Below are 18008 nucleotides of genomic sequence, written 5' to 3'. Positions count from 1 at the left end.
GATAGTCCTTCTTAACAAACTTCAGTAGATTATTTCCTGAGGCGCTCAGAAGTCAGTGTGCTTCTGAAGCAGGTTGGTAATTTTATTGATGTGGTAGAGCATGATGTGACTTTGCAAAGGGACATGAGAAAACTCATGATGATATATGCACTATACGATATACTTAGAAAGTCACCTGGAGATGTCCCAGCCTTTCAAGCAACTGGTGTTACTATGGATGCAGAAAATTATTCTGAAGGACTTTGTTCTAAGAAGGTAGTAATGTAAATCTCTGAAGGCGTTAAGATTACATTTTCTCCCAACAAAGTCTGCAGTTTCACAAAACAAATGTCAAAGTGACTAACTTATGCTCTACTTCAAATGAGTCTCCTGCCAGAATGTCAATCAAATTCATCACCACATCCTTCTCACTAAATGATGCACTCATAGAAGCAATAGTGCATGTGGATTGAGAGCAGACCTTCTGCTGCCAATTGGTCCATTTTATAACAACAACAACTTGATACTTTTGATTGTCCCTGTTAGAAAATCTTCTTGAAAAATGGCATCTCATTCTATCCCAGACCAAAAAGTCATGTCTGACTCGTATACTCTAAATATTGTCCGTTTTTACTTAGAGATACAGAAAAAAAGGACAGTCAACCATATAGATTTAGTCTATGTGTATTTTTACATGTGAAGGAGTGGAAGCGAAGGAGTAAAGTTGAGCCAGGAAAAAAGGTGGGGGTGGTTTGAAGGTGTTCTAATTTTTGTCTCTGTTTCTTACTATACAAAACTATTTTAATTGGCAACAAATGAAACTCATTTTCTTTAAGTCAAGTCTGTTTTGCCAGTGACCGTAACTGGTGATCAATCTTCCTGTCTTTATCTCAACCCATGAGATTTCCAAGCTAATTTCTCCATCTGTCTTCTTGAGGAGGGGGAGTGAGAGAGCTGCAGGGTGGGCATCTGGCTGCTTGCTAAAACTAAACCACCACACTTTTCTAAAAGAAAGCACCTACGGGCAGCTGGTATTGACAAATACTTTGAGGGACTTTTGTACAAAATTTTCTAGTGACTCTTATCATTAAATGATTCTAAATGTAGGGGTTTTCCAACAAAGAAAAGCAAGGTAAGCACATCCTATCCAGTTTCTAACAAGGATCACAGTGTTACAGAAAGACTTAGACCTTAAAAACAGTGGGTTTTGCATCCTCTATTATTCTTATGTACTCTCAACAATAATGGCAATTAACTCAGTGCAATGAGCTTTTATATCATTATCTTCAGGAAAATTTTAATATTTCTAAAGGTGATCATTATAATACCAGCATTAGCCACTATTTTGAAGACTCAGAAAAAGTTTGTTGACTGAAATAATTTTTCACATACAACTGTTTGATATAACACCAATTTCCAAAGCTGCTACAAGTGTTGTCTTAAAGTAGGCAGTATTTTTACCTTGTTTCTGTCCTGAGTATCCACTTCTCCAGGTGCCATATGTTTTAGCAACAAAGCTAAACATTTTGGGCTTTTGTGACGTGTAGTTAAATGCAATGGTGTCATATCCTCTAAGTCCTTCTGCATCCAGTTCCCTCTACGAGCCAGTAAAAGTTTCATGAAGCGGTAATTTCCCTGGGTAAAGAAAAATGTCAAAAATTTATTCCAGTTTATCAAATCAAATGGTAATACTGTTTAGATATATCCACTGTTGTATTACAGTGCCTAAAAAAATACACCAAAAGAGCTCTAAGCAGTGGGAACATCTAATGAAGATTTTTTGTTAAAAAACATTAACTCTTGATTTTTAAGTCTCTTTTGCTACCTGATCTTAGACACATATCTTCCATTAGTGGGGTGTGTAAAAACAGGGTTCAATATTACAGAAAATTATGCAGTATTTTCAGAGTTTCTTGACAGCTTAACATCAATAAACATCATGTGAAAACTGAAATAAGAATATTACATGCTGGTTTCAGCAAGGTAGACACTTATCAGATGAGGAATAAAACTGAACATGAAGAAAGATTACAATTTTCAAACTAAAAGTAAAAAATATAAGAGGGTACGATTCAGAAAATAAAATGTACTCATCTGAATGAGTAACAAATATATGGAAAAGTGACTGCTTCTTACATTTTTAAATTGGGAACTGTATGTGAGTTTTAATCTACTGCATGCATGATAAATGGATGGGACAGCTAGCTTTGTAATGCATTTCAAATGCTCCTGTGACCAATAACGGAGGGTGGATCTCAAAGAAAACAATCCAGTTTTATTTCTCAAACCACTGAAGGAGCCAATCAAAAATTAAAGATGTAATCATGCAATCATGAAGATGTAGTGTTTTAAGGTATAGCCAGCCTTGACTTGCTACTGCCTCTTGCTTGGGGGTTATTTTCCATACTACAGAGACACCATATACGACATTTTCATGCTTCCGCTTCAATACGAAGTCTGCTGGGTTTTTCAAACCACCTTCAGCAGTTAAGGTTCAGTCGAGGACCACCAACAGCTGGAACAATGACTCATTAAAGCAAAACATCTGGATCTAGCTTGGGTGATCATGTTTTAAACATCCTTGTTTTTTCCCCACTCTAACTTTTAACCTTTTCTGAAGTAAGTGTGCTGTCTCCCAATTTTGCTCACTGTCTCCCAATGTTTCCCAAAATAATAGTTTCTGTCAATTTCACATATTGACAAAAGTTCAAGTAAAAGTATTAATTATCCATAAATATAATGAAAATAGAAAGTTCAGAAAATAAGATAAATTGTAGTAATTCCCCCCCCCCTCGGGGAAAAGCTGTAGCATTTAATAAAGCTTTATTAGACAGTGTACACAGGAAAGGTGACACTCAAATCAATAGAAGTCATGTCTTTGGATTCTTTTGCTTATGGAACTACCTGCAGATTAACATATTTCAGTCTGCTACAATTCTTTTATAAATCCTGCGTGCTAACTCAGTCCCTTTAGGCTGTCTTTGGAAAAACAATAACAAAAGGTAACCATTTAGACAAGTGCAAGCAGTACTAATGAATGGGGGCACTTCTGTATGTCATAAAACTTAGAAGTGCAAATCACTTTGTCAGCAAAATAGTAAGGTGGAGATGGGCCAAAGGATTCCAGAGGCCCCTCCCAGTATCCAGTGCCAAGGCATAAATATATTCTAGTTTCCTTTTTCATAGCAACCATAAACATTGGAAGGACAGATTTTACATCTATTACTGTTCTACTCTTTGTCTAATAAAAATGGAAGAGTTGGTCTTTATGTGGGCAGAATGGATTTCATCAAGTACACCTAAAATAAATGAATGTGATTTTTTTTTTTCCCTGCTACGCTATTTTATTTTAAAATACAAAACAGGGAAAGCAAATCATGAATGAGCTCAGACAACATAGCCTCTTCCTGCTTCTACAGTTTATTGTCGTCAGCCCTTGCTCTTCAGTAAAAGCCTGTAGGAGAAGTCTGACAAAAACCTTACCACAAACCTGTCTGAAAATGCAAACTTCTCTTGCCAGAGGCAGCATGGCTACTGTACTCTTCAACAGCATTCACAGTGAGTGGTGCCTGACTAATTCTCTTTCTTCTGCTGGAAGTCAGGGAAAGCATAACCTTAGGATTTTTTCCCTTTAATACACACATCAAGGCATACACTGAAGTACAAAAGCAGAACAGCACAACGTCTGCACAGCTACTAATCCACACAGAACACACTCAAAATGAATTAATGATAAATTTGGAAATGAGTTAGGAATGAGAAAACTCCTCATTAGTGACATTATATTTTACAGGTAATATAAGAAGAATTTGCCAAACTCATTAAAAAAGAAAAAAAAACTAGCAGGGAATTGCAAAATATCATGATGTGGTTGGGAATTAAGACTGGAGGAAAACAACATTAAATAACTTTAAAGAATATTAGTCTTGGAAGAAATATAGCTGCTTTTCTCCATCACAGAGGATAATGCATTTGGTTTATTTTCTGTATTTCCTGCTCAATGTGCATGCATAAACATGAAAGAAAAAAAAATAATTTTCTCTTGTTGATGGATACTTATTGGAAGATTTACAAGTATATTGTGCTTTTTGAATGAGTTCAGCTGAAAACAAGAGTCAAAGTTAAAATAATACATAAAACTAAGGAAACATGCATTTTTATCATTAGAGTTTGTTTCCTTGTACTGTATTTTACTTTTGCTGTTACACATTTTTCCACCAGTCGCTACTATATTATTCTGTTGCACGCTTAGCCACCAACAAATCCCTCTCCTTAGGAAATGAATCTGTAATAAATCCCCTTTTTCTGAAACACAAAAGATTTTGTTTCTTCCAAATGATTTAAGATTTTTTTTAAAAACATCACCACAGAAGACATCTGTACTTATATTACTTATTTGTAGTGATCTTATTCATGCTCTTACTGCTGCTGCTCTTTTCTTTAGTAATACCATGAATGTTGCTGTGTTCCTTTCACTTGTTAGAAAATAATGCCAGCCCTATTAATGACAAAGGAAAAATTCCCCACCTTCAACTGATTACTGCTTAAGTTTGTAAATATGCAATGTATCAACATGTCTTGAGGGCACATTTAGTTTAGGTCTTAACTAAGTGGAGGGGGGAAAAAAGTATGCTTAATCTGAAAAGCTGTTACTAGCTAAATTCCCTAATTTTTGTAAAATTCTTGTGTATAACAGGTCTTTAAATTTACTAGTTTCTATTCAGAGAAAATGCACTTGATTGACCTAAAGATTCCTGGGCAGCATTAAGCGCTTTAGGTTACTCCACTGTCTCTTAACATTGGTAGTGTCTCTAAAATGATTCTGTTACACTGGGAAAACATTATGAGCAAACAGGATTAAATACTGGTACAGAAAACTCAGTTCCTGGTAGCCAAAATTTACTATTCCAATGCTGATTCTTAAAATTCCTTTACATTCTATTAAAATTATTTTTAGCCAAAAGACTCAACTCTGTATGCAAATTACAGCACAGTTTCAGAGAACAGTTGACAACTAGCTTCAGCATAATCAAAATAAACCCTTCTGCTATTTCAAAATTTCAGCCACATATACTAACTGCAATGGAGTACAACGCAATTTTGGCAGACAGTTCAATAAGCAATCATTGCTCTGCCATCAAGTAATGACTTTGAAGAAAGTTCTGGACCCCAAGCTTAACTGCTAAGCATTCAGAAAAACTTTCCTTTTCTGGATGATTCAAAAGAGAAAAGGGTTATGGGAGAAACACCTCAGTCTATATCAGTGAATTTGCCAGAATTTGGGTTATCCCTGAAACTGAAAAAGTTATCCCCAAAATTGCAAATCCACTCAGAAAAAAACCTGTGTAGTATCTGCAATATGACTATTGCTAGGAACAAGTTTCCGTGGAAAATTGCAAGTAAACTCTTTTCTACCTGCTTTTCTGGGCCTGCAAGATACAGTGTTTATTTCTTCATCCATCCAAACCAGCCTTTTCAACCTATTTTCCTCTCCCTGGACTGCTGAGGAGGGGGGGTGAGAGCGCAGCTGGGTGGGCATATGGCAACCAGGCTAAGTCAATCTAGTCCATATGGTCACCTATGTGAAAGACTAAATTAGCTCTGTACTGATAATGGTGTTGTTATGATTCTAATCATAGGTTGATACTGAAATTACTGATGGTTGTATTACCAAGGCACTAAAAACATTAGCCTCACACTTCACATCACACCACCGTATACAGCCTGGCACAGGTCTGCTCTAAGTTGCCCGGTTGCCCTGTGCCTCTGTTTCAAATACTGCCCCAGAATTTGGCCCATGGTACCTTCACTCAGCAGTGGGAAGACTAGGGAAAAAACATTTCTTTTTTCTTTTCTTGGATCAGTGGCAGTCCCCTTCTTCCTTAACAAAATAATGGAGAACAGGAGATCAAGTATGTGAGTGAACCTAACGCGGGCATATGGCTATAGGGAAAGGGAGGGATTCCAGCATCCCTACAAAGCCCCTCTAACACCTAAAGCCCTTCTGGGCCAGGTTTCAGCCTTCCCCGAAATAGGCAGACACAGGTTCCTACTGGTCCATTGTTCAAAACAGTTCAATTGTACCGCAACATTTAGAGCAATCGTATTTTCGTATTATAGGGAAAGTTTAAATAACGTTACCCACCTCTACTAGCTCTCTGGTAACAGCACAACAGACCAACCAACCTAACATAGAAAATACTACCATAAAAATACAGCTGTGCAAACATTCCAGCACCCAAAATGAAAAAGAGGTTTTGGCAGATATTTTTGTTCCCCGCATGATATCTAGCAGTATAAGAAAGATTCAAAGTTGTTAACGGATTTTTTTTTAATTTACCTTTTCAGTACATGTAGATAATTTAATACATTCCAAGACACATTGTTAAAGCTTGAATCTTAGACTCCCACAGAGCTAACAACAAATTGCTATAGTTAATCCTGTTTCTTGTGAAAGGTTTTATTCTTCATGTAAGCAAAATTATTCCAGAAATTTCTTAGCCTACATGAGTGTTCACCTCCTTAACAGGTGACTGGATATTCTCTCCTCAACTGTGAGATATCATTCATGTTCTCCCTGAGGCCCAGACTGCTTAGCTTGGCAGCAGAGAGGTCACGTACAGTGCCCTGCTACATTTGGTAGAAGCCTGAAAATGCCAGAACTGGCAGTTGGGATCACTGCTCAGCTATCAAGGAGATAAAAGAAGAACAACTGCAATTAATACTTACTAGGAACATCTTACTTTCTCTCCTCTTAGCTGGCTAAAATCTGATGCTTTGCTGATTCTGAATTGAAAAGAAAATGAGTACAGTTCCTGTAAAATGCGTAAAATTTTCTTTCTGTGAACTGAAAGTCGAAGCCTGTAACAGCAACAGGAACATTTAAAGTAACATCATATAAAATACACAAATGTAAAAACCTGGATTACTGACGGTTGTTATGTAAAATAAAGCACCATCTGCAACGGAGGACTCATTATCATCTTAATACCAAGTGTGCATATATTGAAACTAAGGTTCATCACAGATGTCTCCTGGATAGTCATTAAGTAGGTAAGTGCCCAAACACTTTTCCAAACTACAGATAACAGAAGACAGTAGACAAGTACACTTATTAATAGAACAGGAACCAACCCTCTTAATCTGTTAATATTCTTTCTCCTTATATTATTTCTGTTTTATATGGCTAAAGTCTTAGCAAATCAATATCCCGCTCCTGTACCAGATGTGTTTCGAGAAGAAATGGGAAAGATAAAGAGAAGGGGGAAAGAGAGATATTTAACCTAAATCCTAAATGAATGACAGTGTATCAGTTTCATTGTAGTCCAGATTGCAATTTATTATGCACCAACAATCAGGAAGATTTTGCAGAATCCCAGATAAAATTCTCCTGGGCACATAATGATGAATGACACTTAAGTATTTTGCATAACAAACTTTCAAGTATTTCAGATACATATAAGCTTGTTCTAGAGTTCACCTGGGTTCTAGAAGCATTCTGCTGTTGTGCAACAGAGCTCTGTGAAAATTTATTTCCCTTCTCATTTCACTATTTCTTGGCGAATTAACTTGGTCATTATATAACCATGTGCTCCTACGCTCTAACCACCCACTTCTCCTACCCTGTAGTGTAGTTATACCTCTGAGGCTGCACTTTTCATCTTTGGCTTTTAAAAACATATTACAGTGGTAGATAAATATAGCACTATTTTATAAAGGGAGCGACTGAGCTGTACAAGATAATGCTAAGAGAGGAATATGTGCACCTCTCCAAGCATAAGAAGTACATCCATAGATAGGCTACCATCACCTTGTCATCAGTGGGTTAAAAGGCAACAATGCGTATAGAAAAATTACTTATCTCCCTATTCTTTTCTGAGACCACACTTTCAAAAAGCATAACAATTCTAATCCATATGAAATATTTAACATGACTTGAAAGACTGATTTGTAATAATTTATAATGTAGCACACATGAGCTGAATACTGACTGTTACCGCACAGCTACACTTGGTTTTCAGAATACTTACAATAGGCTTGTGAAGATTTAGTTGACTTAAGGGTTGCTAGAGAACTAGGAAGAAGGCAGCCCAGCATCTCTATATAACCTCCTGGTAAACACAGGAAGGGTCATTAAAAAGAATGCCAAGCTGTTAAGCCATGAAGATTCTACTTTGGCTCCAATTCAGAATCACATACCTGCTTTCCCAGTACTGGGAACAGACAGACCAAAAGAACATAAAACAATTTAAAAGTGATCCTTACAAAGGAAGTGGATTTTAAGGGCTCTTCATTGCCAACACTCATAGGCACTGAAGGTGCAGTCAGGGCATATATTTCCACCAGAACAGAAACCCTTGTAAACATTTACAGATAAACCACAATTTAAAACTGACTGTTAAAACTGACCCTCTAGGTTACTAAATCCAATCCTCCAGTACCATAGGCAGTGAGGACATCTAATCCTTTTCAAAAAATTCCTAGAGATTTCTTTTAAGTGGAGTTATGGTGTTTTGGATTTTTTCCCCATTTCTCTCTGTTTCAGGCTGGGTGGTTTAGGTTTTGTTTGTTGGTTTGTTTTTTCTTTTTTTTTTTTTTTTAAGACACACACACACTTTCCTTTTTCTACCCATGAAAGTACAGTGCAGGTTTTAAAACCTAAATAAGCACTGGTCTTTTTATCTTAATAACAAAGGATATACAGTACATTCCCCCCAAAATATCATCAGCTCCCTGTACTCATTCTTGCTTGAACTCATTTGTTTTGAGCACAAGCAAGCAGAGATTACAGGGTGTAACAGAAGAAGTCCCATTAAGTAGCATACTGAATGGCAATGATGTATGTCTACTGCTAGTGCAAATATCTTGTCAGATATACTAAAACCTGCATTTCTCTCATCAGTTAAGTACATTGTCTGATCAATTAGCACACCAACATCCTTCTCAGTCATTTTCAAATCATAAATTCGTAAAACAGAATAAATTATTCTGCCCTCCTATCCTCACACAGAGACTTGCATTTTAAAATATCGTATTTCTAACCATTTCAACTACTTTCAATATTCTCGTACTCCTGGTATCCCAGACACTTCAATCCTGTCTTTGACAATAATGCCTAATCTTGTCTCACTCTTAAGTATCCTTAGAGAAAGTACTACTTGTGATGCTAAGTTTGTTAATGAAAAATATTGACTAATACTAGATTCAACTGCAACTGTTGAGGAATTCTAATATACTCCTGATCTTACAGTTCATATTTCAACTGCATTTGTTTTCAGTTATCAAAATCTTTAACATACTCTTATATTTTGTGTCCTAATTTCCCATTTAACTTGCAATTTTCCATCTAGCACTACAGTAAATATTTTTGTACATGTCTAAAAAGGCAATCTATTGAATTTATTTCTAGAAAATCCGATAGCAAAATATCCAGTTAGTCTTGAAGAACCTACTGCTGCCAGTGTGGTGCACATTTTACCTAGTTTTCTATTTATATTTATATATTTATCCCTTAGAAACTAATTTTAAATTCTTGAATGCTACTGAGGTCAAATAGGCTACTCCTCTCAGCTACTTTTCATTCTACTGAAAACATTATTTACCAGTATTCAAAAATGTTATTGAGTATCCCAAATTCTACAATGTTACGATTCTGAAAGAATGCTTTATTGATTAAAACTCATTTGTGCCTTGTCCCTTGCTGTTTCTGTACTGTTAAGATGAGATTTATCACAATCAGGCGTTAACCATTGACCACAGCCCCTAACAGAGAGAACTGCAGTAACTAAATCTGGTCAGCAAGTGCAGAGAAGACTACAGGCAAGTGGTAAAATAAAAGTCCCCACAAAGTCAGAAGCACGAAGGTTGACCTGTTTAAAGGAGCGCGTTTGAAGACAACAGAGAAGGAGTAACAGTGCAGCAAGTCCACCATTCATGACAGTAGGGATTTCGGAGATCTGATAATTATACATCCCACCATGATTTAATAATTGATTAGCTTATTAAATTTTGATTTTTGAAATATATTCATTATTAATTAAGCAGCACTTATGTAAGATGCTTTAGCACCATTTTCTCAGTAGTCTTTTGTGAAGAGAGATTATTTAACAATCAATAACTCATCTTCAGAGGAACAGAATATATAATTCAGTTACTCTTTCACAAACAGAACACCACAAAATTATTACAGTTGAATTAATTGCAAAGATAAAACAGGTCTTCTTTTCTAATATGACATCAAGCATAGTATGGGCAGTGATTATACTTCTGTCTCTATTATTCATGTTTTAATTTTCCTTTTTAAACTCATAAATCATATTTAAGAAAGTATGTCTGGATACATAACAACAGCTTGAGAGCAGGAAAACAAACTGTATCATGGGTTATTACCTACATATTCACTTATGTACACCGTTCCTTTGGTTTAGACCCAATTTGGGGCAGAACAAGAACGGGAAAGATGCATGGAAATTCAGCATACCAGGCCATTGATCTCTTTTTCCAGAGAAGCACATTCTGCCCCAAATAGACTAGTTCTTAATCTAAGATAACAAAAAAGTGAAATAGATTGCTATGATTTTTTTTTTAACAATCAGATTATATATTAAACCTTTTAAACCCAGGACTCCTTAGAAGTCGGAGTTAAGATTTAATTGTTGCTCGTGTCTGAAACACCAAATTGTCTATACCTTTTAGTAGCGACATGTGAGTTTCTGAAGTCAATATAAATCTATACATTGACAAATAATAAATTGTATTATGCACTCATTCACTGGGGTTAAATATGACCAACATGAAAGTCGGTTAGTTTTTAGCTTAAAACCCAAGCAGAATATAGCAGCCACTTTGCACTACATTAGCACGCTTTGCCAATAGATTAGCACAGATGCTACCTCCAAAGTTGAGAACAGCTCTTTGCTGTCAGATGCCTTCAAGAAGCAGTGAAAGTCAAAAAACTTGAACTCCTTAATTGCTAGCTAAATCTTTAAAAGATAAATATATCCATGAGCTTTCCCTTTAAAACAAAAATGGCAATTGTTTTAACTGCTTATGTTCAGAGTAGGAACTGCTGCCTTTGAGCTACTCAGTCTTACAGAAGATAATCTTACTATACACACAAGCACATACTCACTCTCTTTCCAGTGAGTAGATGCTGAAGAGAAGATGCTTCACCTCACAGATCAACACAGTCACAAATTTTCAAAGCCTGAGAATTTTAATAACTTTGGAAAGAAAAGCGGCTGTGCATGTGGGTTTTTTTAGAGGTTGTTTCATCTATTAGTATCCCTTTGAGAAGAACAACCTTCTCAGAACACCAGAAACAATTTAGAATGATGTGAAGCATATGAAGGACTTTTTGTCACCAACACCTGCCAGTTTTAGTAGCTTTTCAGGGAACAAACTAAACACTTACAAAAACAGAAGCTGTGACTATCATACTTCTAATTTGATATATATAGAAATAGAATTGTGTTCCAAAAGCAACTGAAATCCATACATCATAAGGAGCATTTTGATATGCTTATATTAGCAGCTAACTGCCAGAAATCTGACAAGGATTCTTCAGAAGAAAAGTTACTAAAACAGAGACTAGCAAGTAGATATATTAACTAAATTGCAAATAAGATTTATATTTATAAGTTAACAACAATTGTGTTTCAAAAAATAAGTAGATATATTAATTAAATTGCAAATAAGATTTATATTTATAAATTAACAACAGTTGTGTTTCGAAAAAATATCTATGCATGAAATAGTGAAACTTCTTGGTTTCTAATACACTGATGCTCAATTAATATTGCCTGGTTACAACATCTATAAACCCTGTAAGAGCTACACTTTAAACATATATATATGACCGCACTGTTCTTACACCCCTTGAGTAAATTTTTTTAACAGTTCCTGAAAAAAAATAAAATAAAATCAACATAGCTACTTAGAACCTCAATTTCTAGTTAAAATGAGTAAAGTCGCCATCAAAATAGCAGGCTGTCTCTCTGGTTATCATGTGCTATATTGCCATAAAAGTTCAACACACAGAATATTCTTATTTGAGCAAATAATCTTATGACAAAGTTCATATAAAATTTTCAATGTGTTTAAAAGGTAATACATTTTAATATATTTTAAATTTCAAATGCTATATCAAAAACACATAAAATCAGAAAGACAGACCAAGCTCCCAAGAATTTTTTCCCCTATCTCTGCCATAATAAATATGATTTTGATATATAAACCATGAATAGGGAAGGAAATTCTATTTTAACAATAAATCTTAACAGTTGGATTAATGATTCTTCATTAAAACATAGCAGGTGCAAAAATGCCGTCACTGTTGAACTAAACCACACCAAAAGAGAGGGTGAATAAATCAAATTATTTCACAAATTTAAAGTAAGGTGATCATATTCATGAATCTGACTGTGAAGTCCTACAGAACAAATACACTTAAGTGTTTCTATTAAACCTAACAGTCATAAGAACATTCTCAATCCTTTCAAATACTCCCCTCAATCTTTGGGACATACGCTTGGTACACAGAGCAAGAATTAGACACTGAAGATAATTCTTAGCTCATTTTTTCTGCATACTATCTACTCACCATGGTAGTCTATACTAACTACATTATAAACAAAGTCAGCAGAGGTAGCAGAGAAACTACTCCTCCCTGTTCTCTGCACTCCCTAATCAACTGGCAGATGACAGTCAGAAGACTTGATGTCCACATGCATCTTCAGTAAAGCTGCTGCAGAGTGAATGGAAACTACCCATCTCTGAAGAGACAGGTAAAACATAATAATGTAAATTTTATTAGTTGTAGGGAGTTAAGCCAGTATTTCTTCTAGCTCTGGAACAACTTCAGTAACAGGTGGACCAGCTTAACTCAAGAAACCTTAAAATCAAGTGTTTAGGTAGTTTTAATTTGAGCAAAACTATGTAGTTAACTGCTTGATTAAAAATGTAACTGAAAAATTAAGTAAAACAAAATACTCAGGATTATCATTTTAGACATAACCGTTACCAGTCATCCATTGAACTACAGCTTCGAAAAAAGATTCTGTAAACTATTTATTACCTCTGTGTGGACAAGGATGATGCCATGTCTTCTATCTAACAAATCACTGGCAGATTTAGATGTGTGATGTTTTGATAACCCTTTCAAGTCAACCATGGCAAAAACATCACTGATTTTGACATTGGGTTTAATCTCACAAAGTACCCTCTTAGCAACTTTGTTAGCAGCATCCTAGACTCAAAAGTAAAACATTCAACTGGAGAGAACCTCTCAGATGGCTGAATAGAAACCTTATTTACCCGTTTCCAAGCTGAACATGTTCATCAGTCTGGTCAAGCATTTCAGGCAATATATCAGCCAAGAACATCAGTACGACTTGGGGCCAGTTCTGACTATCAGACATTCTGACTGAAAGCAAGGCGGTGTCTGAACTCAAAGTGCTTCTCTCTAAAGCCTCTTGCAAGACTGACTTCAGTCTCTTGGTTTCCATAGGAATAGACAGAACTATCAACTGGCACACAGCCAAAGAATACAATAGAGAAGACAACTAACCAGTGCTGTAAAAGCCAAGGTAAAACTGTTTCCCAGCATAAGTTGAAGGAAAATAGGTGTTTGTATCTTACAGCCTTTGACCTCTGTTACCCGTGGTCTGTACATTCTGTTTCTCCATAGTGTTCTCGGCTCTTCAGCTCTAAATGTTACGGTCTACCTATAGAAATTAGTGGCTTTCATGTAAAAAACACTTCAAGGATGAAAACGCAATTAGCATTCTCATTTCCAGTTGAACTCTCCTACTGTTACTGAACTTGTTTTCCTGTAATGTTCTTTTGAAGTCATTCAGGCAGAGGTACCCACAACACACAATCTCTGGGGACTTCCCAGAAAACCCAAGACACATCATCCATATTTACAGGATCACTGCCCACCTCTTCATAAAGAATCAAAGACTAAGTTTTCAAAAAATATTGTATTCCAAACAGTACTGTGATTTGAAAGATTTGGCAGCAAGTACTGACCCCCTCCTCCCCAAAATTACACTTACAACATTAATTTTCTTCATCCCAATGGCTTTAAGTTAAACAGTCTTGAACAAAGAGTAGAGTTAAAAAAACAGTAAAATATACCCCTGAAATATAGTGTTTCTTTTTAAAAATGGCATTTTCATACATTTACATTCTTCTCTAACCCTAGTAAAGTTTTATGTCCATATTTATAATGTTCTTTCCATTTTTAGTAATTATTTATATACCTCACATAACTGATGTTTTGCAGATGTCCAAGTCTCTTATTTCTTAGTTATACATACATCACCTAATGCCTCCTAAACTTCTCTCCCCTTCTCTAGAAACATAAGACAAGTTAGGATGGTTGCTCAAAAGCATTTTAGCAAGACAAAAAAAATCTTCCGTAATCAAACACAAAAATTTTTAAATTGTATAAGATCATACTTTAAGAGGACAAACCTACATTTAGACAGACTTCATATGATTTTCCATTCCTCTACATACTTTTCTATGCGATGTCCAGATTTCTATTTAAAATCTAATGAACATGTTATAAAGAACAGTATTATCCATAACAGAATTCTACCAGAAAAACAAGTTTGAATGATAGCCATAGATCCAGACAAAGTCCTCACTTTTAATCCTAACTTTGTGCAGTACTGTCTCATTCTGGAAGCAAACTAATTGCCATTGCTGCTCAGCATGGCTCGAACCAGCACTGTGTTACTACTGCGTTATACTTCCTAACTGCACCCCTCTGAGGGCTTCTGCATGGGATGTCCTTACAGACTGCCGGAAGCAACAATGCTTGCAGAATGAAAACTTTGCATATATACTAATTTTTGAGCATATCTTCCCAGAATTTTTTGTTAAGATTTTAGCTGTTGTTTTATCTGAAAATAAAACCGTGTCTTCTAATTGATTTAGATATGTTTCAGACATGTTAAGTCCTATAACAAATCATTGTGTGAAATAATTACAAATCTATATACCAAATTGTATTTTATGAGACAAGGTCTCCAGCCACAGTGAAGTTTCCAGAACTACTACATAAGTAGACAGACAACCCATACAGAAAATAACCTGTAATAAAGGTAGGTTTACCCTTAGTTTAAATAATTATTGACACACTTGAGGCTACTTTTATATACTGCAATATTTTATAGCATTTATAGACACTACAGTGATGTTTGAGATTTAAAATGAAGTCAGAATCTACTTACAGTAAATCAAAGCCCTAGTAAGCTACTCAAATTACATCCTAGCAGTAATAAAAGTACTAGATTTATTTCTCTTTGTTCAGACTATAGGCAGTTAAAATAACAATTCAAGCTTGGTGTTTCTTAAATTCTACCCAAATCTATACCATACTAACAGAGCACTGAAAAAACGTGTCCAATGTACATATATATACATTTCTGTTTAAATGTTCCTATCAGAAAGCTGAATATTTACAGATGATATTCATAACATAAATTATTTAATATTTCAATAGAAATCATTCCTCATTAATGAAAATCAGTAGCATTCTTCACTGCTAATTCATTCTTCATTGATAAAAAAATGTGTAACAAAAAAAGGGTTCAAACTGCTCTACAAAGAGACCAAAAGATTATAATTTTAATAGGTAAGTTAAATTAATTTTGTATTTTATGAAATGCTGACATTAGCTGTTGCTTTCCAGGAAACAACAGAATTTGCGAACGTAGTTTATACATATCCATTTTGACTTGAGTGCGATTCACATAATTCTCTTTAATCAACAATTTAACTAACTGTTTACAGACAAAGAGAGAGACAAATGAAAGATTAGTGCTCCCAGAGTTTGTAGCTGGCCTTAAGATCTGAATTTATTTTTCAAATACCTTCTATAGCAATAGCCTTGCATGCTGAAGACATCCTATCTAGTATCCTATTGATTCAAATGACAATCCTGAGCATCAGATTAAGGACATGTCAGACACCTGATAGAAATTCCTGGAGAATTCAGCAGAATGGTGTTCTGTTTCAAAATGATCTATTGCTTGTATTACTTTTATTGAAGTATATGTGGAAACATTTAACGCAAAACTAATTCACTTAAAATTAGAATAATATTTATAATCAGTGAAAACACATACCTTCACTTTTTACTACAGAATACCCGGAAAAAGCCACTTCATTCAAACAGAAATTACCAAACAGCTCACAAAAGTGAACTAAACCAAACTGATGAGCTAATACTAGCAATGGTCCTGTTTTAATTTGTCGGTGCCAAATCTGGACACAAACAAGCAAGCAATTTCTCAGTCCCAACAACAATATTTCTTCTTGTAACCATTAAAGATCAGCTGTGAGGTCAGCTGCAGAGAGGCAATTAATGCAAGAACAATGTTTCAGAAAGGGTGCTCAAACAGGGAGATGTCTTTGCCTGTAAAGGTATTTTTTAAGGAACAGACTTGGCCACAGACATCAATGTCCTGGAAGAAGAGCTGGGCAAGTCTCCTGTGCACCAAGGGATGCCGCAATGCTAAACATGCTAAATGAACAGCAATAAGTAAAAAAAATTAAATCTATTCAGATCTGAACCATAATACTCTGACTATAGTAAGTACCACGTTTGAAAAGATTCTAAGATGCAACCACTATTTTAAAGTTCAAATGCCAGAGAAATTTTCACATATCCTTTCAATAAGGCTGTCGTGGTTTGGGCCTGGTCAGCAGCCAACCACCACGCAGCCACTCTCTCTCCCTTCTCTTCCAGCAATGAAAAGGGACAGAGAGCCAGGCTTGGGGATCGAGATAGCACTGGGATGGGAAAAAATCACCCTTTATGGGCACAAGCAAAAGGCAGACTCGTTAGGGGAAGAAAAAAAGAACATACATTTACTACAGACACCAACAACATGTAACAGAGTAGGGCAGTGAGAAGCATTGCCACATCTTGAGAACACCTTTCCCCCACCCCTCCCTTCTCCCCGGGCTCAGCTCTGCTCCCGATATCTCTACCTCCTCCCCCAGTGGCGCAGGGGCAGGGAATGGGGGGTGCAGTCAGCGCTGCCACTTCCTCCATCTTCAGTGGGGGGAGCTTCTGGAACTTGTTCCCCCTGCTCCAGCGTGGTCCCCCTCTCACAGGAGACAGTCCTCCACAAACTTTCTCCGACATGAGTTCCTCCCACGGGCCGCAGCATTTCCTTACACTGCTCCGTCATGGGTCACCAACTTTCTCCGACTGGATTCCCTCCCACGGCCGCAGCCCTTCCCGAGCTGCTCCGGCGTGGGACTCCCCCGCATGCTGCAATCCTCCCAGCACTGAATTACAGCAGCGGGGATGCCTTTTCCCACAAGGCCCCAGCCTTCTTCGGGCACAGCACCTTGATCATCCAGGTGAAAACACAGGCCATAAATCAGTGTCTGCTCCACCATAGATCTCCATGGGTGGCGGGGGGGGCCGCCCTGCCATCTCACCACAGGATACAGGGGGGTCTCTGCTCCGGCACACCTCCCCCCTCCTTTCTTCCTCCGTTCCTCCACTGACCTTGGTGTTCACGCAGCTGCAGCAACTCCTCCTCACAAGTCCCATTGCTCAACACCACGTCCCTTCTTAAATACGTTATCGCAGAGGCGCAGCTGTTGGGCTCAGTTTTGGTGCAGAGGTGGAGCTGACTTGGAGCTGGGGAAGCATCGAGAAGCTTCTCACAGGGGGATGCCCTTAAAGCCCCCTCCCCTGCCACCAAAAAAACCCCACCACTCACTCAACCCAGGACAAAAGCAAAATGAGAGAGAGAGGACAGCCATTTGGTAACCGTATGTACAAGAGAGCTAGCAGTTGAAAACCAGGATAATTAAGTCAACTTAAACCAGCCAAACATCAAGTAACATGGAATAAAATTCTGTAGAAAAAGCACTGCTCATGCCTGAACAAAGTACTTGCCTTTGCCAAGAAAAATTTTGCCTAAAGCATGTTTGCATCCTGTTCAGTTCTAGTCCATCTTCCCAACAAAATCTCTGAGTTGAAGTTATGCACCGAT

The 18008-nt window shown here is 36.7% G+C and overlaps 1 protein-coding gene across 5 annotated transcripts in view; it reads right to left on the bottom strand.

Annotated features, from left to right (window-relative positions):
• INVS (inversin) overlaps positions 1 to 18008 on the bottom strand; it is a 99960-nt gene that overhangs the window by 53879 nt on the left and 28073 nt on the right. For all 5 annotated transcript variants that reach the window (XM_042798118.1, XM_033004312.2, XM_033004311.2 and 2 more), the window contains one exon: positions 1441 to 1614. In XM_042798118.1, the coding sequence (XP_042654052.1) occupies positions 1441 to 1614 (174 nt within the window). The remainder of the gene's footprint in view (positions 1 to 1440; positions 1615 to 18008) is intronic.

The sequence above is a fragment of the Tyto alba genome, unplaced genomic scaffold (genome assembly GCF_018691265.1).
Source record: "Tyto alba isolate M040663 unplaced genomic scaffold, T.alba_DEE_v4.0 Super-Scaffold_27, whole genome shotgun sequence".
Taxonomy (NCBI): Eukaryota; Metazoa; Chordata; class Aves; order Strigiformes; family Tytonidae; genus Tyto; species Tyto alba.
Note: the sequence above shows the minus strand (reverse complement) of the source record. Positions and strands in the feature narration are given on the sequence as shown.